Source organism: Pelophylax lessonae (genome assembly GCF_965119305.1).
Source record: "Pelophylax lessonae genome assembly, chromosome: 1".
Classification (NCBI taxonomy): Eukaryota; Metazoa; Chordata; class Amphibia; order Anura; family Ranidae; genus Pelophylax; species Pelophylax lessonae.
In genome coordinates, this window is record NC_138768.1 from 123408876 (window position 1) to 123435285 (window position 26410).

The 26410-nt window shown below is 43.7% G+C and overlaps 1 protein-coding gene across 1 annotated transcript in view; it reads right to left on the reverse strand.

Moving 5' to 3' along the window:
• Nucleotides 1–26410, reverse strand: part of TENT2 (terminal nucleotidyltransferase 2) — a 121470-nt gene that overhangs the window by 40494 nt on the left and 54566 nt on the right. The window contains exons 7-9 of the mRNA XM_082268484.1: nucleotides 14084–14150; nucleotides 6637–6713; nucleotides 5731–5859 (exon numbers count right to left, since the gene is read on the reverse strand). Coding sequence (XP_082124610.1) covers nucleotides 5731–5859; nucleotides 6637–6713; nucleotides 14084–14150 — 273 coding nt within the window. The remainder of the gene's footprint in view (nucleotides 1–5730; nucleotides 5860–6636; nucleotides 6714–14083; nucleotides 14151–26410) is intronic.

The following is a 26410-nucleotide window of genomic DNA, read 5'->3' on the forward strand; positions in this document are numbered from 1 at the left end:
TTGGCAAGGTTTACTTTTGTGGGTATTGTCGTTCGAGGACTCTGGTGGTGAGATGTCTGTTCTTAAGATTCCAAATATACACACCAGCAGCAGACACTCCCAATTAGATTTTTTATTTATTCAGTACTATAGTATAAAGATCGAAATATTCAAAGCTATGTTAGGACAGAGCGCCAGAACTATGGCAGGGGCAAGTTAATAAAGAAGCCCCTAAGATATAAAGTAAACAGTAAACCAAGAAAAGTACAAGGGCTGCAATTGCTGACCTCTGCCTGAAAGCACTAGCCATCGCAGACATCAATACATGGAGCCACTAACACTGTGTAATTGATTAATAATCAATTACTATAATAAAAATCCATTGTGTGCGCCTAATTATTCATGGGTGATGATCAATATAGCACAAATCAACCATGTATGCCAAAGGCTCAAGTTTTTTTAACTTCATGCAATCAATACATGAAGATAATAAACCTTTAATGTGCAGCTCCCCCCTCAGCCACCCCAATACTTACCTGAGCCCCATCTCGATCCAGCAATATGCATAAGGACAGCGGCTCTCCCAGGTCTCTTCCTCATCATTGGCTGAGACAGCAATGGGAGCTATTGGCTCCCACTACTGTCAATCACTGCTAGTAAACCAATAAGGAGAAAGTAGGGGTGGGGCTGCACTGGGTATGTGACTGGACACAGAGCAGCTGCTCGGGAGCAAGCTCAGGTGCCCCTATAGAAAACGCTTGCTATGGGGGAACTTGGCAGGAGGGAGGGGCCAGGAGCGCCAGCAGCGGACCCGAAAAAAAGAGGATCAGAGCTGCTCTGTGCAAAACCACTGCACAGAGCAGGTAAGTAAAACATATTTGTCATAGAAAAAAAAAATAAAGAAAAAATAAATAAAAATCTGCCTTTAGCATAACTTTAAAGCTTAAGTAAACAAAAAAGAATTTGCCAGCAGGCAGGTTCTTTAGGTAAATATGAATACACAGTACAGTTGATCCAGGTACTGAAATAATGGTACTCAAGCGCATTTGTGCGAGAGTTACATCAACAGTGCCTGCTGAATGGGCAAAGCAAAAAGACCTCAGACCCACAAGAGGAAGAAAAAAGGGCACTAATGGGACAGAGTGGATATGGGGAGCTGGGGTGTCACGATGCTGGAAGAGCACACACTCAGACACAAGCATTTCATAGCATACTTGCACATTATATGATTATTGCCCATACCCACCACCTTTTACTACTGCTTTAAATGTTTGCTCAGACCACAAATGGTTCTTTTTTCTTTAATTAGGCAGTATTTATTAGTTTTTTTTAGTAGGGTTTGACCGATTATCGGTGGGGCCGATATTTTTTATTTTTTTTTTTTGAAGCATCAGTATCGGCCACAAGGTTGCCGATATGACCAATATTTCTTCAAGTGGTTGTACCTGCCTATTACGGTCACAAGGGATGTTTTTTTTAAAAGGACAGTGTAAAAATAAAAACTTTAAAAGTGCAGAATATCCACACCTAATATCGGCTATCGGCCTGAAGGGTGGCCAGAAAAATCGGTATTGGTATCGGCCCAGAAAAAAAGATATTGGTCGATCCCTATTTTTTAGCATGGTTTACAAAACAAAAAGATTCAACATCAAATAATAATAACAACAACAACAACAACAATATAAAAAAAAAAATACAATATCAAAAAGTTTATTTCAGTAATTAAATTCAAAAAGTGAAACTCATACAGATGTATTACACACACACACACACAGATATTTTTCAAGCATTTCTTTTTTTAAAATTTTGATGAATATGGCTTACAGTTAGTGAAAACCCAAAAGTCATTATCTCAGAAGATTAGAATATTGTGAAAAAGTTCAATATTGTAGACTAGAATTGGACTCGGGCATGTTTCGGTATCCCACCTGCCCGATCCCGCCAGGAAGCCGACACTGCACGGGGCTAATTAAAAGGCAGTGAGAAATTTCTGACCCACAGCTGCACAGATCCGAAAAGGTCTCACTGCCTGCGATTAGCCATGTGCAGTGTCCTAGATGGGCTCAGGCGATCCCAAGCACGCCTGAGCCAATCTCTATTGTAGACTTGGTGTCACACTCTAATCAGCCAAATAACTCACACCTGTAAGGGTTTCCTGAGCCTTTAAATGGCCTCTCAGTCTGGTTCAGTAGGTTACACAATCCATGGGGAAGACTGCTGACTTGGCAGTTGTCCAGAAGACAGTCATTGGCACAAGGAGGGTAGGTCACAAAAGGTCATGGCTAAAGAAGCTGGCTGTTAACAGAGTGCTGTATCCAAGCATATGGATGGAAAGTTTAGTGAAAAGAAAAAAAAGTGTGGCAGAAAAAAGGTGCACAAGCAACAGAGATCACTGCAGCCTTTAGACGATTGTGAAGCAAATGCAATTCAAGAATTTGGGGGGGGGGGGGGGGATTCACAAGGAGTTGACTACGGTGGGTGTCAGTGCTTTAAGAGCAACAACAACACAGATATATCCAGGACATGGGCTACAACTGTCGCATTCCTTGCGTCAAGCCACTCCTGAACCAGAGACAACGTCAGAAGCGTCTTACCTGGGCTAAAGAGAAAAAAGGACTGGACTGTTGCTCAGTGGTCCAAAGTCCTCTTTTTGGATTAAAGTAAATTTTTAATTTAATTTGGAAATCAAGGTCCCAGAGTCTGGAGGAAGAGTGGAGAGGCACAGAATCCAAGCTGCATGAGGTTCAGTGTGAATTTTTCACAGTCAGTAAATGATGTCATCTGCTGGTGTTGGTCCACTGTGTTTTATTAAGTCCAAAGTCAGCGCAGCCCTCTACCAGGAAATTGCTGACCAACTTTATAAAGAAGCGGATTTCATTTTCCAGCAGGACCTGGCACCTGCTTACACTGCCAAAAGTACCAGTACCTGGTTTAATGACCATGGTATCGCTGTGCTTGATTTGGCCTGACCTGGGGTATTGTCAAGAGGGAGATGAGAGACACCAGACCCAACAATGCAGACGAGCTGAAGGCCGCTATCAAGGCAACCTGGGCTTCCGTAAAACCTCAGCAGTGCCACAGGCTGATTGTCTCCATGCCAGGCCGCATTGATGCAGTAATTCATGCAAAAGGAGCCCCGACCAAGTATTGAGTACATACTATAATGTATATATATTTCAGTAAGCCAACATTTCTGTATTAATCCTTTTTTTACTGGTTTTGTAATATTGTAATTTTAAGAGATAGTGAATTTTGGGTTTTCACTAGCTGTAAGCCATAATCATCAAAATTAAAAAGAAAAAATGCTTAAAATATATCACTCTGTGTGTAATGAATCTATATAAAATAGGAGTTTCACTTTTTGAATTGAATTACTGAAATAAGTTAACTTTTTGATGGTATTCAAATTTTTTGAAATGCACCTGTATACCAGTTCTGGTACAGATCAGCAGTGCGCTTAAGCATCTCGATATACCCAAGTAGCACAATATATTGTAGCTGGGATAGTAGTGTACATTACTGTATAAAGAGTAGATCCGTAAACATCGGATATCAACACGTGTGAACCCCCAGAGGGCAAATAAAAAAAACAGAGAACACCACTTAACAAGGAAGAACATCCAGTCTCATTAAGAATAAGGGAGGATAAAGCAGGTCAACTGACTGATTATGGAGAGGAAACAGAGGAAGAGTCTAGTAAGGGTGATAACCAAGTAGACCATAAATTAACCCCTTGACAACGAAGCCCTTTTCTGATACTTGTTTTAACAAGGTAAAATCAGTATTTTTTTGCTAGCAAAATACTTCGAACCCCCAAACATATACATTTTTTTAGCAGAGACCCTAGAGAATAAAATTTTATGTCACACTATTTGTGCGGCGGTCTTTCAAACGCACTTTTAAGGAGAAAAAATACACTTTAATAAAAAAAAAAAAAAAAAAAACAGTAAAGTTAGCCCAATTTTTCTGTGTAATGTGAAAGATGAGGTTAGGCCGAGTAAACAGATACCTAACATGTCATGCTTCACAATTGGGCACACTCGTGGAATGGCGACAAACTACGGTACCTAAAAATCTCCATAGGGGACACTTAAAATTTTTTTTAACTGTTACCAGTTTAGTTAAAGAGGTGGTCTAATGGTAGAATTATTGCTCTTGCTCTAATGATCACAGTGATAGCTCACATGTGTGATTTGAACGGTTTACATTTGCGGGTGCAACTTAAGTATTGCGTTCGCTTCTGCGTGCCGGCACGGAGGGAAGGGGCGCTTTAAACTTTTTTTTTCTTTTATATTTTATTTTTACACTGTCCCTTGAATTATTTTTTTTTTTAAACAGTTTCTATTGCTGTCACAAGAAATGTTAACATCCCTTGTGACAGTAATAGTCACGTGTCAGGTATTTTTTTTTAGAGGAATTAGCCACATCGGTTATTACAAAAAAAGCTGACCATCGGCTCTAAAAAAAAACGGTACCAGGACCACCCCGGTACAACCCCTTGAAGAAGAAGACCGCATAATTGAGTTAAGTCTGTGTCAAGGGGTAAAAAAACTTTTTTATTTTTGAAATATAGAAACCAAAGTAACTCCTATTGTACATAGGTAGGAGGACCAGGTGCTTTGTGCACTGGTGCGCAGTCATGTTGGAGAAGGAAGGGGCCATCCCAAAATGTTCCCACAATGTTAGGAGCATGAAATTGTCAAAAATGATTATGTATCCTTAAGAGTTCCCTTCACTGGAATTAAAGAGCCAAGCCCAACCCCTGAAAAACAACCCCACACCATAACCCCCCCCCCCCCACCAAATAATTTGGACCAGTGCACAAAGAAAGGTCCATAAATACATAAATGAGTGAGTTTGGGGTGGAGGAGCTTGACTGGCCTGCACAGGGTCCTGACCTCAACCAGATAGAACAAATTAGAGTGGAGACTGCGAGCCAGGCCTTCTCATCCAACATCAGTGCCTAACCTCACAAATGCGCTTCTGGAAGAATGGTCAAGCATTCCCATAGACACACTCCTGAACCTTGTGGACAGCCTTTCCACAACAGTTGAAGCTGTTATAGCTGCAAAGGGTGGGCCAACTCAATACTGAACTCTACTAAGACCGGGATGCCATTACAGTTCATGTGCATGTAAAGGCAGGCGTCCCAATACTTTTGACAATATAATGTATTTCCTATCAGACCCATTTCGGTAGTGCACCATGTTAAGGCTCATGACAAATGGTTCTTACAACTGCAAATACCACAATACTCTATGGATTATCCTGACCTTTATTATAAAGATTTAAAAGGTACAACTGTTTATTGTAATAATATAGAACACAAATTCTACAGATCGCACGCCTATATCTTCTTTAAATTAGATATTGAAATTTTGATAGACAATGAACAAGCGCAATCCAGGATTTCAATATGATGTGAGGTGTAGCTTAGGACTCTGCAGAGATGTCTTCCCCCTCATTTTAGCCCACTCCCTGTTCATCTTTCCACAAAGCCCTTTCGCCTCCTGTGTATGGCTAATCATGCAAACAGCGCCTTTCTTCACTAATGATGACTGTTCTGCTGCAGAGTCAGTTAACAGCTGTGAGTAACAGTCAGGCCCACAGGGAGAAAAGGATCAGACTCAGCCCACACAAGATCCAGCCAACACACTCTTCACTTCCCAGACAAAGCTCTGCACAGAGGAAGAGCACCTGCTGTGCACATTTATCTACAAAAAACACCATGAAATGAGAGGAGTTACTTACTTTGTAAATAGTGCAAAACCATTAAAACAAGACTATAGCTGCTCAGGGTTCCACGGCTGGCATCATTTATGCCATGGTGACTGGCCCACCTCTTAACAACCAGAACTAAAGGACGAACACGGCTCTCTACTGTAAAATCAGAGGGAGAAAGTCTGATTAACTTTCACTTACCGCTACCAATGTTATCAATACATTATAGAAGATATATGGAGAAGACTTTGTTAGTACAGTCAACTGTCTGTATGTACAGCTGCTTGACAATGGAACAAAAGGCAGAGCAGACTAAACCCTTACATGAACACAGTATTTTGGAGTTTCAGGACATTAAAGCCTCAACATTTAGGGGCACCTAAGCCAGGGGTCTCCAAAATTTCTAAGCAAAGGTCCACTTTAGTATCCTACCAATTTTAGGTGGCTGGACTGTGGGCCAGTGTTTGGAATCGTGCCCCATCACTGGCGCCAGTGGGAGGAAACGTGCCCCATCACTGGCGCCAGTGGGAGGAATCGTGCCCCATCACTGGCGCCAGTGGGAGGAATCGTGCCCCATCACTGGCGCCAGTGGGAGGAATCGTGCCCCATCACTGGCGCCAGTGGGAGGAATCGTGCCCCATCACTGGCGCCAGTGGGAGGAATCGTGCCCCATCACTGGCGCCAGTGGGAGGAATCGTGCCCCATCACTGGCGCCAGTGGGAGGAATCGTGCCCCATCACTGGCGCCAGTGGGCGGAATCGTGCCCCATCACTGGCGCCAGTGGGCGGAAACGTGCCCCATCATTGGCGCCAGTGGGAGGAATCGTGCCCCATCACTGGCGCCAGTGGGAGGAATCGTGCCCCATCACTGGCGCCAGTGGGAGGAATCGTGCCCCCATCATTGGTCTCACTTTTACAAAGAGGAAAATTTACTTACTCTGTGCATAGGTTCGAAGAAGGAATGTGTTTCTGATTCCCACAACATTGTTTACATTCAAGTCAAACTCCACACCACTAGCAAAAGAAAAAACAAAAAGATAAGAGGACTCTATAAGAACCCATTTTACGGCATTACATCGATTTGTTACCAAAAGTTCATGTTTACATGACAAAAAAAAAAAAAAAAAAGAAGAACAAAAAAAGGATAGGAGCTCCTCTTTAAGGCTTCCAACCAACCATCAGGTCTGTCTATAATAAGCATTACAAAAGAGGCAGCACTACTCTTCATCTTTTCAATTACATCTGCTTTACACTAAGCAACATATGTACAGTGATACCTCGGTTCAAGAACGCTTCTGTTCACGAACAACTTGGTTCACGAACAGAAAAGTTCATAAAAATATGCTCCGGTTCACAAACAGGAGCCGCGGCCATTTCAATGCTATTTCCAGGCTGTCACATGGTCGTGACTTCCTGTAGGAAGATCGTGGAGAGAAGAAGAGACACAGAAAGAAGTACTGTGAGTACTGTGAAGACACTTTCAGTGACTTTTTGCTTTTTGTTGTGCTTTTTAGAACATACAGTACCGTACTGTACAGTACTTCTGTACAATACTCTTACTGTATTGTACAGTTCACCCATTTGAGTGCTTACTGTACTGGGCTCCCAAGAAGCATGGTGGAAGAAAGTGTGGAGCAGCAATGAAGGTGACAAGAACGGCAATGCAGGTGACAATGTGCCAAGTGGAAGTGCAAGTGACAATGTGCCAAGTGGAAGTGCAAGTGACAATGTGCCAAGTGGAAGTGCAAGTGACAATGTGCCAAGTGGAAGTGCAAGTGACAAGAATGTGCAGCCCAAGCATGGTGGCAAAAAGAAATTGCAGAGCAGTAGTAAAGGTGACAGCAAGGTTGTGAATAAAATAACTATTGAGCCGTTCGTGTGACTGATCTGGCCTCGGAGTACAAGATGGCAAAGCAACCATCTCGACTATTTTAAAAAACAAAGCCGCCATCAAAGGAGCGGATGTTGCATAAGGAGTAACAATGTTAACCAAGCAGAGGACGCAAGTGCTGGAAGAGGTGGAAAAACTTTTGTTGGTGTGGTTGAAAGAGAAACAGCTGGCAGGTGATAGCGTTAGTGAAGCTATGATCTGTGAGAATACCAGGAAATTGCACAGTGATTTACTGCAAAGAAGCCCCTCTACAAGTGCACAAGTGACGAATTTAAAGCCAGTAGGGAGTGGTTTGAAAAATTCCGCAGAAGTGGCATCCACAGTGTGATTAGACATGGTGAGGCTTCCAGTTCTGACAAGGCCGCAGCAGAAGCCTACAAGTTAGAATTTGTGGAATTCATGAAGAATTCATGAAGACCGAAGGATACGTTGCTCAACAAGTGTTCAACTGTGATGAAACCGGGCTCTTCTGGGAAAAAATGCCGAACAGAACCTATATCACGCAGGAGGAAGTCACTACCAGGGCATAAGCCCATGAAGGACAGATTGACCCTTTTGCTGTGTGCCAACGAATGCGCCGATCTGAAAATTAAACCACTACTGGTGTACCATTCTCAGACTCCTCGTGCATTTCGGGAACAAAATGTGAACAAGGCCAGACTGCCCGTCATGTGGAGAGCCAATGTCAAAGCTTGGGTCAAAAGGCAATTGTTTATGGAATGGCTGCATGAGGTGTTCGCACCCACCGTCAGAAAATATCTTTCTGATAACCAGCTGCCTGAAAGGTGCCTTCTTCTGATGGACAATGCCCCGGCACACCCTCCAGCCTTGGTGGATGATATGGATGCTGAGTATGACTTCATCAAGGTAAAGTTCCTCCCCCCCAACACAACACCACTTCTGCAGCCCATGGACCAGCAAGTCATCTGCAACTTCAAGAAGCTGTACACAAAGGCGCTCTTCACTAGGTGTTTTAATGTCACTGAAGAGACGTCCTTGACTTTGAAAGACTTCTGGAAGAAACATTTCAATGTTGTCCACTGCATTAACCTCATTGACAAAGCCTGGGAAGAAGTCACTCCCCGAACCCTAAATTCAGCCTGGAGGAAACTGTGGCCAGAATGTGTCACTGAACGTGAACATGACTTAGAAGGGTCTGATGCAGAAGTGGTAGAGGAAATTGTGTCCATGGGCAAGAGTATGGGTCTGGACGTTGATGGTGCTGATGTGGAAGAGCTTGTTGAGGAACATAGGTAGGAGCTGAACACAGAAGAACTTTCTGAACTCCACAGTGAGCAGCAGAAGGCACTTCTTGAGAAAGAGGAAGAAAGGGAGGAGGTTAGCAGTGATGCCATAAAATCCATTATGCAAAAATAGAATGAGTGCCATGATTTTTTTTTTGAAAAGCACCACCCCAACATAACTGTCACGAACAGAGTGTTAAATCTCATGAATGATAATGTGGTCTCTCATATCCGGAGGGTTATGTGGCGCAGGAAGAGACAAGGGACAGACAGATTTTTCAGCAAAACTGAGCCTGCAGCTAGGAGACAAAAGGAGAGAGGAAACTCCTGAAGGAGATCCCCCTGATGTCCTTATGGAGGGGGACTCTCCCTCCAAACAATAAGCGCCTCCCACCCGCCTCCCTCCATGCCAGAAGTCATCTCAAGCAAGGTTAGTGTTCTCTCTGTATACATTACTATACTGTACTAATGTGTATTGTAATTTGTTTCATATTTTTGTGCTTCAAAAACAAAAAAAAAAAAAAAAGTCAGAACGGATTAACCGGATTTATATTGAACCCTATGGGAAAATGTGCCTCGATTCACGACCAATTCGGTTCATGACAGGAGTCAGTTCATGAACCGAGGTATCACTGTACTTTAAGGCCTGGTTTACACTTGAGATCAGGAAAAAGTAGAATTGGGTGAAAAGGGCAGGCAATTGAACTGCATTAGCGCCCTAGTAGAGTGCGCCTTGACAGGGAAAGGAGGAACCTGACCCCTGATGGAATAGGCCTGAACCACCGTCAGTCTGATCCATCTGGAAATGATCGCAGAGGAAGAGGACAACCCTTTGTGAGGTCCATCCGTGAGCTCACAGGAAAAATCCAGGAGGAAAAAATTTCCTATCTAAAAATTTTTGCCAGGACCAAAGATCCCAGCAAGGAACTAGGTCCCTACTCCTGACTAGGCAGAAAAAAAACTGAGTGACTATAGCAGGAAGAGGGAGTATACCCCCTGGGACTTCCCATGGGTGTAGCCAGAAGTTTTTTTCTGCCTAGTGTCCCACTCCTGTAGGGGTCAACATAACCCGATGGTCAAGAATGACAGGAGCTGTGTCCGTCAATGAACAAAAGAGAAATCATCTCATATTGCAACTGTCAGACCATAGTGCCCGCCAAACGCAACCTGTGCCACCAAATGGGGCTGTGCCTTAGCTGTGTGAAATGCGCCAGGTTACAGTGCAGGCATGCAGACTTTTATGAGGGTAAAACAGTGAGGCAGCACAAACAAAAAAAAAAAATGCCTCCACGCCTCCGGTCAAATGCCCTCTGAAAAATGGTCCACCGCCCTCGGAAAAGTAGCCCAGTGCAAATTTCGCTTCAAATGGCTAACACAAGTATAAATGAGCCCTTAGTATAAAAACTGCGGCGCTACTTCTATATACATGTCCCAAAATAAATTGGACAGAGCAGTCCTTCAGTGTCCACTTCAAACTGTAGAAAATGTGAGAAACCGTAGACCCGGAGAACCGCCACCAAGCACTCTGATAACACCGCTTCTTACCAGATAAGAGTGATCTCCATTACAGAGATCCAATACAGCCAGATGTACAGGGGTGAATAACGATCCTCCTCCCAAGGGTCCAGGGCTAACAGATTCAACAGTTAGCACAATATGAAACAGAAAGCAGGGACACTCTCATAGCACAGACTGCATGAGCTTTTATTGGCACACAAGGTTAAGAACACTTACAGTAATGACAAAATGACGGCGTATTGGGCCCCCTCCTTCCACAGCGACCTCAGGTTGTTTACAGGGGAGTTCCCCCTCTAAGGTTGCAGGTGTCCCCTAACATTAGAGATCCTCCTAAGAAAGTCTCTTTTCCAGCAGAAGGGAGGCTTTTATAAATGTAGGAGATGTGCAATTTGTAAGCTGAAAGCTGAGAAAAGGAGATGTGTAGAATCCTTTAAATCAGGTTCTACTGGACAGGAATTTGCAATCAAGCCCTTTATTTCCTGTTCTACCAAATATGTAGTATACCTGATTAGATGTCCATGTGGCCTTGACTATGTTGGCCGCACTATCCGAGAGCTTCATGTGAGGCTCAAGGAGCATGTGGCCAACATAGTCAAGGGGTATCTGAAACACAGTGTCTCACGCCACTATGATCAGTGCCACCAAAGAGATCCCAAAGGCACTTTATTTTTGGGCATTGATAAGTTTTCAGGCAATTGGAGGGGCAGCAATTTGATCAGAGGGGTGTCGAAACTTGAAACTAGTTGGATATATAGAATGAAGTCTTACACCCCGTTGGGGTTAAACATTGAATGGGACCTGAATGCTTAGATCAGTAATTCTTAGGCTTGGATTGAGTTGAACCATTCATATCTGCTCTTATCTATGGTGAGGTTACTTTTGTAGTAATTTTATGACTTTGCCCTTTGTACATTTTTATATTTTCTTATTGTCTTTCTTATTGTCTCTTCTTATGATGTTCCTCTAGTGTGATCTTTGCTGTGACCTTTAGATGGTGCCGTCTCTTCCGGGTTTTCGGCAGTACTTATATTGTACAATTTCGATTTTTTGGGATATTTTTGTTAATGTCCCTTGAGCCATGGTTGAGGGATCTCACCATGTTATTACCGATGTTCTTAATAGTTTTTGTGACATCAAACTTATTTGGCCGTTCATGGGATATCAATAATCTTGGTATTCCGGATGTAGGCATTTACATTTGGTTTTGTGCATTTCCGGCGTGTGGAACGCATGCTTATAGTTCCGGTTTGCTCGATCATGTCCGCCCTCCTCCGCCGCTATATATAGCGTGGCGTATCCTGAGACCACACCCTTTGACGTCTTGTTGACGAAAAGCGTCGGGTGGCGCTCATGGTGACGCACGCCGTTACAGGGAGGAGACGTGGCGGCCATCTTTTTTGGTCATCTTCGGTATACAGCACGGCACGCGGAGATGAACTTCTGTTACTAGCTTAGATGCCCGTTTTACTCTACGAAACTAAGTGTTCTTAACATTGTGTGCCAATAAAAGCTCATGCAGTCTGCTCTATGACAGTGTCCCTGCTTTCTGTTTCATATTAAGCAAACGGTTGAATCTGTTAGCCCTGGACCCTTGGGAGGAGGATCGTTATTCACCCCAGTACATCTGGCTGTATTGGATCTCTGTAATGGAGATCACTCTTATCTGGTAAGAAGAGGTGTTATCAGAGTGTTTGGTGGCGGTTCTCCGGTTTCTCACATGTTCTACAGTTTGAAGTGGACACTGAAGGACTGCTCTGTCCAATTTATTTTGGGACATTTATATAGAACTAGCGCCGCAGTTTTTATACTATTTGCTTTGGATCTGTTGCTAGTCCAGATTTGTGTGGCTGCTTTTTCACCTTTTAACTATTTCATGTTGTTTTTAGCGCAGCAATACTATGATTTATTATAAATGAGCCCTAACAGAGCTAACAGAAAGCCATAGCAAATGAATGCAGCATGTTATTGTAGGGCAAGACAGGTACACTTAGACAATTCTTTGACTTTTTATTTCTGACCAAAATACCTAATGAGACTGGTGGTTATAACTGTTTTTAACAGAAAGTCTGAAACACACCCAAATTCACTCTTATTCTTGGAAGAAAAATTATACACAATTTGTGGAAAGTGGCTAAAGAGACATTACTTGTTTATGACATATCCTGGACCACTATTTTAACATGGGAAAGGGATTCATATCCAGGCAAAAGTGAAAAAGCTTTCTTGTTTGTCAGTTAAACAGCTAGTGTCAGTTAGTTAACAGGCGAGTTCATTATTTAGATCAGCAACAGGATCACCCCACCAATGCAGCAGAATAAAGTTTAACAGGCTTTCTGGAATTCAGCATTTTCCCTTCAAGCACTCACTTGAAACATACTGTACATGATTGACGTTAATATAGGTTTGCTGTGATGGCAAGCTTTGCATAAAATCAGCCTCTTTTTTTACACTGTTCGACAATTTGCCAGTACATTTTTAGAATTATGCAAAGGGATAAATTCACAGAGCTAATACACAAGTATAGAGGCCTTTGCTTTCAAAATGTCATTTATTTTAATGCAAGTCCAATGAAATTTTAAAACTACAGTTGCATGACTGAAATAAAGATCCTTATCCTTGTTAAACTACGTTTACACTTATGCAGGTTGCAGTTGATGCGTTTTGCAATCTTATCACTCGCATTTTTAATTCATTTTGCAGGTTGTCATGCGGGAGAAAACAATACAAATGCAGCAGAAACTCAACAAAAACACAAGCACTGCGTTTTCATGTATTTCCATTGAAGTCTATGAAACCAAAAATAAAACCTGTTGCGGGCAAAAAAAGTCCCTGACCGTTTTCAAAAAATTCACCGGTTGAAAAGGCATGGGTTGAACCCATAACTAGTATTGTGTACATGCTACTGCTGTGTCTGTATCCACCTCTTTGGACTACTTGTGCGCAGCTCTGAGGTGGATGCAGCAAAAAGCAGCTCAGCATGGTAGAGAGGGGTCTCAATACCCATTTGAATGAGCTCTTAGTTCTATATTTTCAGTATTCTGCATGCTTACTTGAAAGTTTAAAATGTGATCCTTTGTTTAACTTTAGTTAAGGAGGAACTGAAGACTTTTTTTTTTTTCCCCCAAAAAGAACTTACGAGCAGGCAGACTATTGTAGAGGAGAAAAGCAACGTCTCTAGTGCTATAAAATACACCTACCTGCTCTGAGTCTTCTGTGGCATGTAAACTGAGCTGCACATGCGCAGTTCAGTCTACATCACTGGCACAGTCCCTGAGTGCCAGGATGACTGATTCCTGCACAGGGGCTACATCATGCCGAGTTGGCCAACGAAGATGACCAAAGACTGGTACCCAGAATGAGCCGCAGTGAAGATGCCGATGCAGACGAGGGAAACCTGTCAGAGTTCGGACCATTAGAGAGGAGGAGTTTAGTTCCACTTTAATCTGCCTTAGTCTGTCCTTTCAGCCGGAAAGCTGATGGTTGACAACTGCCAGACTTCACACACATTCAGATTTTGGTAGACCGCATGTGAGATCAGGCAGTACAATGATAATTTAAGATCAAATACACATGTCGCAAAAGTGACTGGTCCACTTTAACAATATACTAAACAAGTATACTGATTATTAGACGTAAAACACTTTTAAATCCTATAGTTTGATAAGGAAAATAAAAAAAAAATCTGTATTTCAGCAGACTAAAATTCACAAAACCACAAACAAGAGCATTACCTGACTTTGTCCCTGAACTTTACAATTGGCACTTTTGCTCTGATAAGTTGAGGTCTTTCAATGTAGGCTAAAAATAAATAAAAAATGCAAGTCATTGTCAAAGTAGACAGTTTAAATGCAAATTAAATAATACTTGTTCAGATTATTCTAAATTAAACAGTACAAAATAAAGTCTACTAAAAACATATTGGCAATTTTGAAGAAGTCTAAAATTTTGGGGTGCAGAAAATACATTTAAAGTGATATTAAAAAGGCAGATTTTTTTTTTTTAAATGACAAAACATGTTATACTTACCAGCTCTGTGCAGTGGTTTTGTGCAGAGCAGCCATGATCCTCCGCTGGCGCTCCTGGCCGCTCCCTCCTGTTTAGGGCTAAAACAACTAATCGATTATGAAAATAGTGGTCAACTATTTTCATAATCGATAAGTTGGTTAGCCAGCATACAGAATGCATTATTTTTTTTTACATATCAGGAAATAAAGTGCCGCACACGTACAGTACATCCTCCATACATGTCAGTATACACAGTGCAGCACACATACAGCACAGTACACCCTCCATACATGTCAGTATACAAAGTACAGCACACAGAGCTCAGAACACCCTCCATACATGTCAGTATACATAGTGCAGCACACATACAGCTCAGTACAACCTCCATACATGTCAGTATACACAGTGCAGCACACATACAGCTCAGTACACCTTCCATACATGTCAGTATACACAGTGCAGCGCACCTACAGCTCAGCACACCATCCATACAGGTCAGTATACATAGTGCAGTACACATACAGCTCAATAAACCCTCTATACATGTCAGTATACACAATGTAGCACACATACAGCTCAGTACACCCTCCATTAGAGATGGGTTTGGGCGTGTTCGGGATCCCACTTGCATAGTCCCGCCAGGAAGCCGACACTGCGCACAGCTAATCACAGGCAGTGAGACATTTTCTGATCTATGCAGCTGCGGATCAGATCAGTCTCACTGCCTGTCTCCGTGCCTGCAGGATCCTGAACACGCCTGAGCCCATTCCTACCCTCCTTCCTTATTAGTTTACACAGTGCAGCACACACAGTTCAGTACACCCTTCGTACATGTCAGTATACACAGTGCAGCACACATACAGCTTAATACACTCACGTTACATGTCAGTAAGGATGAAAATGCAAATGTGTGAGGAGCAATGTCTCATGGGACGTAGTCCTGGCAAAGAAAAAAACGATTTTTGTAAGATCTTACCGTGAAATCCTTTTCTCTGATGTCCATCAACAGACGCAGCCTCATCTCCATGAGCCGAGTGGGTTTATGCTCCTCCATCATGAATAGCCTAGGCAGGAAAATTTGAATACACACGCCCAGGGGGCTGTCCAGTCAGGCATAAACCCCCACTGCACAACCAAGCACATCAGTTTAGTTTAAAAGCAGTGAAGAGAACAGAACCAACCCCAAAGAGAGGGGCGGGTGCTGCATCTGTCGATGGACATCAGAGAAAAAAAGATTTTACGGTAAGATCTAACAAAAATCGTATTTTCTCCATCATCCATCGACAGACGCAGCCTCAACTCCATGAGCTGAGTGGGACGTCCCAAAGCAGTATAGGCATGAGGGGTGGGAAAACACAACCAGAAAGTAACGTCAACTCCAAAAGGCTAAATGTAGCCAATCAGGCAACATGGAGCTCAACCAAACAACAACAGGAGCTCACTCAGATAAAAGACCCCCGAAGAGAAGTACAACAAACATTCTCTTATGAAACAGCAGCCTGAAAAGCCTTGTGGCCAAAAGAGGCATCCGAAGAAGTTAACAAATCCACCTTGTTAAATTTGGTAAAGGTGTGCACAAACGACCAAGTCGCTGTCTTACAAACTTGTACAGACAGACGCCTGATAGCGAAAAGCCCAAGAGGCACTCAGCGCTCAAGTAGAATGCGCCTTCACAGGGAAAGGAGGAACCTGACCCTTAATCGAATAAGCCCTGAACAACCGTCTGCCTGATCCATCTCAAAATAGTTGTAGCGGACGCAGCCAAACCTTTGCGAGGACCGTCCAGAAAGACAAAGAATCCGACTTCCTGAAGGACTCAGTAACCGTCAGATAAACCCTTATCGCCCAAACCACATCCAGAGAGTGCAAAGCAACCGCTTTGTGATGTTTAGGCTTAGGACATTAAGAAGGCAACACAATGCCTTCATTCAGGTGAAAATCAGACACCATCTTAGGAAGAAAGAATGGATTAGGTCAGAGGACCACTTTATCCCTGTGGACCACCAAATAAGGCGAACGACAGGACGCCCCCAACTCAGAGACTCTGCGGGCAGAAGTGATAGTCACTAGGAAGGCAACCTTCTGCGACAAAGAAAGCAGAGAAATCTCCCTAATATTCTCAAAAGGAGGCTTATGAAAAATGGACAAAACCAGATTAAGATCCCACGGTGGTAACGGGGATCCCCTCGGAAGGGCCAGATGACGCACCCCCTGAACGAAGGTGCAAATCTGAAAAGAATAAAAAAACTGAGACCGGAGTCCCAGCAGGAAACCTAGGTCTACTCCTCCTCTAGGCAGAAAACAAACTGATGTGCTGTTTTGTGCAGTGGGGGTTTATGCCTGGAGGGACAGCCTCCTTGGCGTGTGTATTCAAAATTTTCCTGCCTAGACTACTCCTGATGGGAGGAGCATAAACCCATTCAGCTCATGGAGATGAGGCTGCGTCTGTCGATAGACAATAGAGAAAGGAAGTGATTTTATATTCTAAAGGCAGATTTTTTTTTTTTTACCTTGCTGTATAGGGGAACGTTATATTACACTTCATGGCTTGCTATAGGGGCATTCTTAAAACAAGAAGTGCCAACAGGGCACACCAGAAGAGGAAGAACGAATACTGATACTTTTTCTCAAGTACTCCTCGAAATCAATTTGGATACCTATTTTTAACATTGTGACAGATTTTTTTTTTTTTTTAGACAAATGAAAAAATTGGATTTTTGACTTACCGTAAAATCCATTTCTGAGGTTAATTGACAGACACAGCTTCTGAACTTCATAACCATTGGGTTATACTGCCCTGCCCCCACCCCAGGAGGTGGACCAGACCACCTGCACAGCCCCAGCATAAGTGGAGGGGGGTAAACGGATGAAAGGGGGGTACCTGACGGGGATGGGGGGAACCCGGGGGTCCGACGGTCCCAAGGAGGGGCCCACATCCACCCCAAAATCCTCCTCCAGGGGGAGAGGGGGGACAGAGCTGAGGTCTGCGTGCTCTCGCTGGCCAGACTGGGGTGACCACTAGATCTAGATTATCCATCCTGTCGCCCAGTACGGCAGTCGATTGTAGATCTCACAGAAAAACCAGCAGAAACAATTCCATCTAAAAAGAAAAAATTGCAAGGACCAGAGATCCCAGCAAGGAACTAGGTCTTTACTCCTGACTAGGCAGAAAAAAAACTGAGTAACTATAGCAGAGGGAGGGAGTATATAACCTGGGACTACACATAGGCGTAGCCAGATTTTTTTTTTTTTACTACCAAGTGTCCTACTACTGTAGGGGGCAGTATAACCTAATGGTTATGAAGATCAGCAGCTGTGTCCGTCAATGAACAAAAGAGAAATTATTACTGCTTCTTTATAATTATGAAGAACAGTTCTTCTGTAGCTTTGAAATTGTGCTACTTTAGCATGATTTCAAATTTGCAGATCAGTGCGATTTGGACCTCTGATTTCTTTGCGGCTTGCAACCTAATTTAACAGAACTCAATGCAAGTGAATGTAATCACAAAAAGTATCTGTTTTAGTATCAGAGCATTTGCAAATGCTTAGTAGTGGCACAACACTAGTGTATTATATTATATATATATATATATATATATATATATATATATATATATATATATATATATATATATAATCTATCTTCTGTCTTATTAGGGTACATTAGCCTTATTTGTTCACTCACAATATAGCTACAAATTTTGGATGGACCCTCTGCACACTGCTACACCCTTTCCAGCAAACTATACAATGAAAAACGGATATTTAGTTCACATATAGTCCATCCAGAGACTGCAGTGTTAATAATGTGGTCACACCCTTTAGCACCTGATAGTTTTTAATACATTTAAGCTTTTGGGATTTGATTACAGGTATATCTTTTCTCTGTTGTAATGCAGGCCAGTGACCAGACCTGAAACTGGCAGCTCTCCCCCATCTTGTGTCTTTATGCCCCAGGTTGGCATGATGTCCATCATAGCATTTGCAGTGGCAAAACCGTGTAGGACTGGCCATAGGAGGGATTCATTTGACGCAGTTGGCCAGCTTAAACGTGTATTACAAGATGTATGAACTAAAAATCCCTGTTCTTAATTAGAGTTTCCTGGAAAGGGTGTAAAGCCGTGTGCAGGGGGTCCACCCAGAATTTACAATGTTAATATGTGGTCACACCCCTTTAGCACCTGATAGTTTAAATACATGTACAAGCTATTGGGAATTGAGCCCAGGTATATCTTTTCTCACCATATAACTGGTTATTTGAATTTACCATTGCATAGAGATATTTAAGAATAAAATTGTCATTTTTTTTATTTTAAGATAATAACTAAATTATACACCACCCTGAGTTTTTATTTTATCCGATCAAAACAAAATCGCCCCACTAATCAATTATGAAAATATTAGTTGCAGACCTACTCCTGTTATGTGCCCCCATAACAAGTGGCCTGCTATGGGGGCACCCAAACAGACTCTCTCCCAAGCCACTGCTCTGTGTGTTCATTCACAAATGCTGCGGGGCTCGGCTCCCACCCCGCTCTCTCCTCATTGGCTATCTGGCTGTGACTGACCGTAGCAGGAGCCCAAGGCTCTCGCTGCCTCAGCCAATGAGGAGAAAGACCTGAGGGAGCTGCTACTCTCGTATACACTGCTGGATTGAGATAGGGCTCAGGTAAGTATTATGGTGGCTGCTGCATGGAGTGCATGAAGGTAAAAAAACCTTGAGCCTTTACAATCACTTTAAACATTGGACATTTAAACACTGTATTATCATTTTATAATCATTTTAGGATTATTTAATGCAATTTTGGATTTATTTTATGAGTCTACGAATTTTATGCATTTTACATTTTTTAACTTGTGCAGGAGTAGTAGCTATATGGAACTATCTTTGGAAGGGGGAGGGAATTCATGTGTTTTTTTATCCTAAGTCTCACTTATTATAGGTTTCCATAGTTATATGATGGGGCTGAAAATCTTTATAAGTAGTTTGGCATGTTTGTGTATATGGTTTTTAAGTTTCACAGCTAAATAGCCTGCTGGTGCACCCGGAGCAAGACCGAGATAAATACACTGGCTGTGATTGCTTCACTTCGTGCCCCTGACGACATCAGCATTGACAAAACATGGTGGGAGGGGTCTAGCCAATATGGAGTGAGCAGAGTAAACTGTATGGGATTGAGGAGATTGGCAATTGTCAACGCTTTACAGGAATTTCTATGTGGGCAGTGCTAAACTCTCATGTGGAGATTTTTTTGAATTGATAACATACTACCTATAGTATATGTGAGTGCATTACTTTTTATCCATGTTTACAATAAATGCAATACAGAGAGCACTATATATCTTCCGTGTCTTTCTTTTTTGTGCCGGAATATTATATATATATATATATATATATATATATATATATATATATATATATATATATATATATATATATATATATATATATATATATTATACATACACACACACACACACACAGTATCTCACAAAAGTGAGTACACCCCTGACATTTTTGGAAATATTTTATTATATATTTTCATGTGACAACACTGAAGAAATGACACTTTGCTACAATGTAAATTAGGGAGTGTACAGCTTGTATAACAGTGTAAATTTGCTCTCCCCACAAAATAACACAGCTATTAAGGTCTAAACCGCTGTCAACAAAAGCAAGTACACCCCTAAGTGAAAATGTCCAAATTGGCCCAATTAGCTCCCTGATGTCATGTGACTCAGTGTTACAAGGTCTCAGGTGTGAATGAGGAGCAGGTGTGCTAAATTTGGTGTTATTACTCTCACTCTCTCATACTGGTCACCAAGTTCAACATGGCACCTCATAGCAAAGAACTCTGAGGATCTGAAAAAAAAGAATTGTTGCTCTACATAAAGACTGCCCAGGCTATAAGAAGATTGCCAAGACCCTGAAACTGAGCAGCAGCATGGTGGCCAAGACCATACAATGGTTTAACAAGACAGATTCCAGAACAGGCCGCGTCATGGTCGACTGAAGAAGTGGAGTGCACATGCTCAGCGTCATATCTAGAGGTTGCCTTTGGGAAATAGACGTATGGGTGCTGCCAGCATTGCTGCAGAAGTTGAAGGGGTGAGGGATGGGGGGGGGGGGGGGGGGGGTCAGCCTGTCAGTGCTCAGACCATAGGCTGCATACTGCATCAAATTGGTCTGCATGGCTGTCATTCCAGAAGGAAGCCTCTTCTAGAGATGATGCACACGAAAGCCCGTAAACCGTTTTCTGAAGACAAGCAGACTAATGACATGGATTACTGGAACCATGTCCTGTATTCAGAGGAGACCAAGATAAACTTATTTGGTTCAAAGGGTGTCAACCAGGTGAGGAGTAAAAAGACAAGTGTGTCTTGCCTACAGTCAAGCATGGTGGTGGGAGTGTCATGGTGCTGCCGCCACTGGGAAGCTACAGTTCATTGAGGGAACCATTAATGCCAACATGTACTGTGACATATTGAAGCAGAGCATGATCCCCTCTCTTCGGAGACTGGGCCGCAGGGCAGTTTTCCAACATTATAACGACCCCATGCACACCTTCAAGATGACCACTGCTAAAGAAGGGTAAAGGGGATGGACTGGCCAAGCATGTCTCCAGACCTAAACCCTATTGAGAATCTGTGGGGCATCCCCACACGGAAGGTGGAGGAGCTCCAACATACACCAGCTCTGTGATGTCGTCATGCAGGAGTGAAAGAGGACTCCAGTGGCAACCTGTGAAGCTCTGGTCAACTCCATGCCCAAGAAGGTTAAAGAAAATAAGGGTGGCCACACAAAATATTGACACTTTGGGCCCAATTTAAACATTTTCACTTAGGGGTGTACTCATTTTTGTTGCCAGCGGTTTAGACATTAATGGCTGTGCGTTGAATTATTTTGAGGGGCCAGAAAATTTACACTGTTATACAAGCTATACACTCACTACTTTACATTGTAGCAAAGTGTCATTTCTTCAGTGTTGTCACATGAAAAGATATAAAATATTTACAAAAATGTGAGGGGTGTACTATATAACTGGATTTTTGTAAGAACTTACCGTAAAATCCTGTTCTCTGAAGTTTGACAAGACGCAGCTCCTTATCTTCATGACTCACAGGGTTATGCTCCTCCTTCAAGAAATAGGCACTAGGCAGGAAAAAAACGTATCCACGCCTATGGGGGCTGTCCCTGCAGGCATAACCCCTCAGACTCTGCTATCATCAAACAGTTTAGTTGCAAGCAGTGTTTAGAAGACAAAAGTAGTAGGAAGGGCAGGTGCTGCATCTGTTGAACTTCAGAGAAAAGGATTTTACAGTAAGTTCTAACAAAAATCCAGTTTTCTCTATCCTTCGACAGATGCAGCTCCTTCATGACTCATCGGGATGTCCCAAAGAAGTATGATCATGAGGGGTGGGAAACAACGCAGAAACAAAACGTAAGTTCACCAATGGCTAAACTTAGCCAACCAGGTAACCTGGAGCTCACCCGGGAACAACTAGAGCTCACCCGGGAACAACTAGAGCTCACCCGGGAACAACTAGAGCTCACCCGGGAACAACTAGAGCTCACCCGGGAAAAATTGAACCCTCAAAGAGGAAGTAAACAGTTCTCTTTTAAACTGCAGCCTGCAAAACCTTGTGGCCAAAAGCAGCATCCATGGATGCCAACACATCTACCTTGTAGAATTTTGTGAAGGTATGCACAGACGACCAAGTTGCCGCCTTGCAAACTTGTAGCACCGACGCCTGATGATGAAAAGCCCAAGAGGCACTCCGTGCTCTCGTAGAATGAGCCTTCACTGTGAAAGGATGGACCTGACCCCTCAGTGAATAGGCCTGTACCACCGTCTGCCTGATCCATATGGAAATGGTCGCAACAGACACAGCCAATCCCTTACGAGGTCCATCAGTAAGGACAAAAAGAGCATCTGATTTTTTTTAAAGGACTCAGTGGTCTCTAAATAACCCTGATCGCCCGAACCACATCCAAAGAATGCAAAACATACTCCTTAGGATGCTGAGGTTTAGGGCAAAGTGAAGGCAACACAAGGTCTTCATTCAGATGAAAAATCAGAAACCACCTTAGGAAGGAACGACTGATCAGTTCAAAGTACCACCTTATCCCTGTGTACCATCAGATAAGGTGAGCGGCAAGAAAACGTCGCCAATTCAGATACCCTGCGGGCAGAAGTGATCGCCACCGAGAAGGCAACCTTCTTAGACAAAGAAAGCAGCGAAATCTCCCCAATTTTTTCAAAAGGAGGCTTTTGAAGAACAGATAACACCAGATTTAGATCCCACAGAGGTAACGGGGATTGCATTGGGAGAGCCATATGGCGCACTCCCTGGATAAAAGTCTGGATTAGGACATGCGTGGCTAACTGGCATTGAAAATATATAGCCAAAGCCGAAAAACTTGGCCTTTGATAGTACACAAAGCCAACCGCTGTTCAACCCCTTTCTGCAAAAAGGCCAAAACCCTAGCGTTCGAAAACAAGCGAGGGTGCACCTTCAGCGATTCACACCATGAAATGTACGATTTCCACGTACGATGGCAGATCTTCCTGGAAGTTGACATCCTAGCCATTAAGAGTGTAGAAATCACAGAGTCAGAGAGACCCCCATCTCTCAACACCTGACTTTCAATAGCCATGCTGTTAAAGTCAGCGACTGTAAAGCAGAATCGAAGATCGGACCTTTTAGACAGCAAATCTTCCCTTAGATGAAGTCTTCAAGGGGTATCGGTGACCAGCCTTATCAGGTCTGCATATCAAGACCAGCGAGGCCACTCTGGAGCCACCAGAATGACCGGAATGTTTTCCACCTCTATCCTGTGCAGAAGCCTCGGCAGGAGTTTCAATGGGGGAAATGCATAAATCAGCCAATACCGACCCCAAGGAGCCACCAGTGCGTCTATGGCATCGGCCAGCGGATTTTGAGACCTGGCTACGAATCTCTGCACCTTCTTGTTGAGGTGAGAGGCAAACAGATCGACCTCGGGAGTCCCCATCGAACACACAGGAGGAGGAACACCTCCTGGTATAGAAACCACTCCCCTTGAGCCAACCCCTGACGACTCAGGTAATCCGCCTGCCAGTTTTCCACACCTGGAATGTGTACAGCAGAGAGGGCTGGAACAGAGCTTTCCGCCCAGGCCAGAATCTCGGCCACCTCCTTCGCTGCCAAGACACTCTTGGTACCCCCCTGGTGATTAATGTGAGCCACAGATGTGGCGTTGTCTGATTGAATCCGAACCCGGACAACCATGCAGACGAGTCAATGACTCAGACAAAGCTTTATCGCTCTGAGCTCCAAAACATTTAATTGGAAGTTTTGACTCTTCCATCATCCAGGTACCCTGGGCACAGAGCTTCCCCAACACCCCGCCTCAGCCTGACAAAACAACAGAAGAAAGGACTTGCCCTGGCACAGTGCTTAAGACTGAATCCACCACAACAGAGCAGATTTTGTGTTGTGGCTCAGCCAAATCAAAGAATCCAAGGACTTTGGATCCTTGTTCCATTTTACAAAAATCTCCCTTTGGAAAGGCCTTGTATGGAACTGAGTAAAAGGAACCGACTCGAAGGTCGATACCATCAGACCCAAGGCTCACATGCAAACTCGTAGAGGACAGATTGTTGTCCAACAACAACTGAATTGCCCCTGCAACATTTGCAGCTTGTCCAGGGGAAGAAATTCCCTCACCAAGGCTGAATCCAGGAGTCAAGCCCAGATAATCCAGTCTCCGAACCGGAGTCAGCGCTGATTTCTTGAATTTGATGTTCAAACCGAGCTCCTGCAGAGTTCTGACCGTGATCGTCAGATTCCCCAACAAGGCTGAATGAGAGTCTGCTCTCAACAGGAGATCGTCCAGGTACCACAGTACCGCAATCCCCCGCTGGTGCAGTAGTGCTAATACTGGTGCTAGAACCTTGGTAAACACTCTGGGAGCGGAGGCAAGAGCAAAGGGTAACGCCACAAATTGATAATGCTCCTCTGCTACCGCAAAGTGAAGAAACCGCTGGCGTCCAGCGTAGATAGGGATATGTAGATATGCATCCTTGATATCTATGGGAGGCTAAGAAATCTCCCTGATGCAGAGATGCTACTACTGTGCGGATGGACTCCATCTGAAACCTCTGTACCCCCACGAAGCGGTTCAGGGCCTTGAGATCCAGGATAGGACATATCTTGCCTTCTTTACAGGGCACAATGAATAGGTTTGAAAAAAAAAAAAACTAAAAACGTTCTTGAGCGGGAACCGGCACAATCACTCCTTGCGACAGCAAGTAACGTACCGTCCCTTAACAGGACTGGGGATAATCGAAGATTGGACAGGAAGAACCTGTCCGACGGACGAGACCGGAATTCAATCTTGTATTCTAATCAGATCAGTTCGTGACCCCATTTGTCCTGAATTAAGGAGGTCCAGGGTTCCTGAAATAATCAAAGAAGTCCCCCCACCCCAGACTCGGGGGAGGGCGTCCCTTCATGCAGCCGAGGACTTATCTGCAGGTCCAGATTGGCCAGACTTAGATTTTCATGACCATGGCTTCTTCAAACCCCCAGAAGATCTAAACGTTTTACCTTTTCCTTGCGACCCAGAGGCACGAAAAATACATTTGTAAGCAGTAAAGGAAGGCCCCTGCCTTGCCCTTAGAGGATTGGGGCAGATTAGTGCTTCTACCCCCCATGATACCTTTGATCAACTCGTCCAGAGAGGTTCCAAAAAGCCTCTCCCCTGTAAAAGGAAGATCAGTCACAGCCTTTTTAGAAGCCTGGTCAGCCAACCAGCATTTTAGCCATACCATGCGCCTTATAGCAATCCCCACTGCCCACGTCCTGGCCACCAACAAAGCTGAGTCCAGGGATGTATCAAACATGAACACAAGGGCTTGGGTCAACTCGTCTTGTAGTTCCAGTACTGCAGGGTAGAAGCCGTGCCGTTTCCAAATTATTTTTCAGTAACTTCACCCATTCAGTAGCAGTCTGCGCTACTAAAACATTCACAAAAGGTAGCCTTTAACATGTTACCTGCTACCACATGTAAATGGCGGGACAAGGATTCCACCCGTCTATCCACGGGATCCGGAAAGGTTGGAGACTCTTCCACCAGTACCAGAGTCACTTTATTCAACCTGGCCACCGGAGAATCCACTTTCGGTGGTACAGTCTACCTATTGGACACCGCCTCCGCAAAAGGATAATGGCGTGCAAAACGCTTAGGCATCAGCAACATGTGCTTAATGCGTCACCATTGTTCATCCACAATAGTGTATAACAAGTCAGGACAAGGAAATACCTTGCCCGATTTATGAGATTTGCAGGAGCCAAAAGACACCTGCGTATCTGACGCTGTAGGTTCATCAGCCAACTTTAGGGTTTCCCGCACAGAAACTATCAGGGCTTCCACCAATGCGCGTTCCCGCGCGGCGGCCGATGACAGGTCCTCTTCACCGTCAGAATGTGAAGGTGGTCTGAATCCGCGGTGGCCATATCTGTCTCAGAATCTGAAGACCCTGCCGGTGAGGGCAGAGGGCGTTTGCGTCTGGCAGCACCAGAAATTACAAAATTCACTTTTGACATCAGGCTTTGCAAAAAAAAAAAAAACACTGCAAATTCTGGCTGTGACTGTGAACCGGAGTGTTGTTCAGTCGATTCCATTGTTTGTGTAATGTCCCTTTAAGACCGTAAAAAAACGCAGTCCCACCGCTATTACTGCGGATTCACAATCCCTGATTATTATGTAATGGCAGAGCAGAAAAGGAAAAAAACCCACAGGGAAACCCAGGAACGTTACCAGACCACGGAGAAGCATCCAGCCCAATCAGTGTAAAAACTAAACTAACAATGTCTGCACAGGAAGAGGAAGAAGCTCTACCTCTATCATTATAAAGCCACGCCGCATGCCTGCCCATCCCACGGACCTCAAAAAGATGGCTGCTCATACATTCTCAATGTGGGGGGGGGGGGGGGGGGCTATTATAGAAAATGGCTGCCGATGCAAACTAATGGGAACACAGAGATCATAAACCACGCCATGCGGT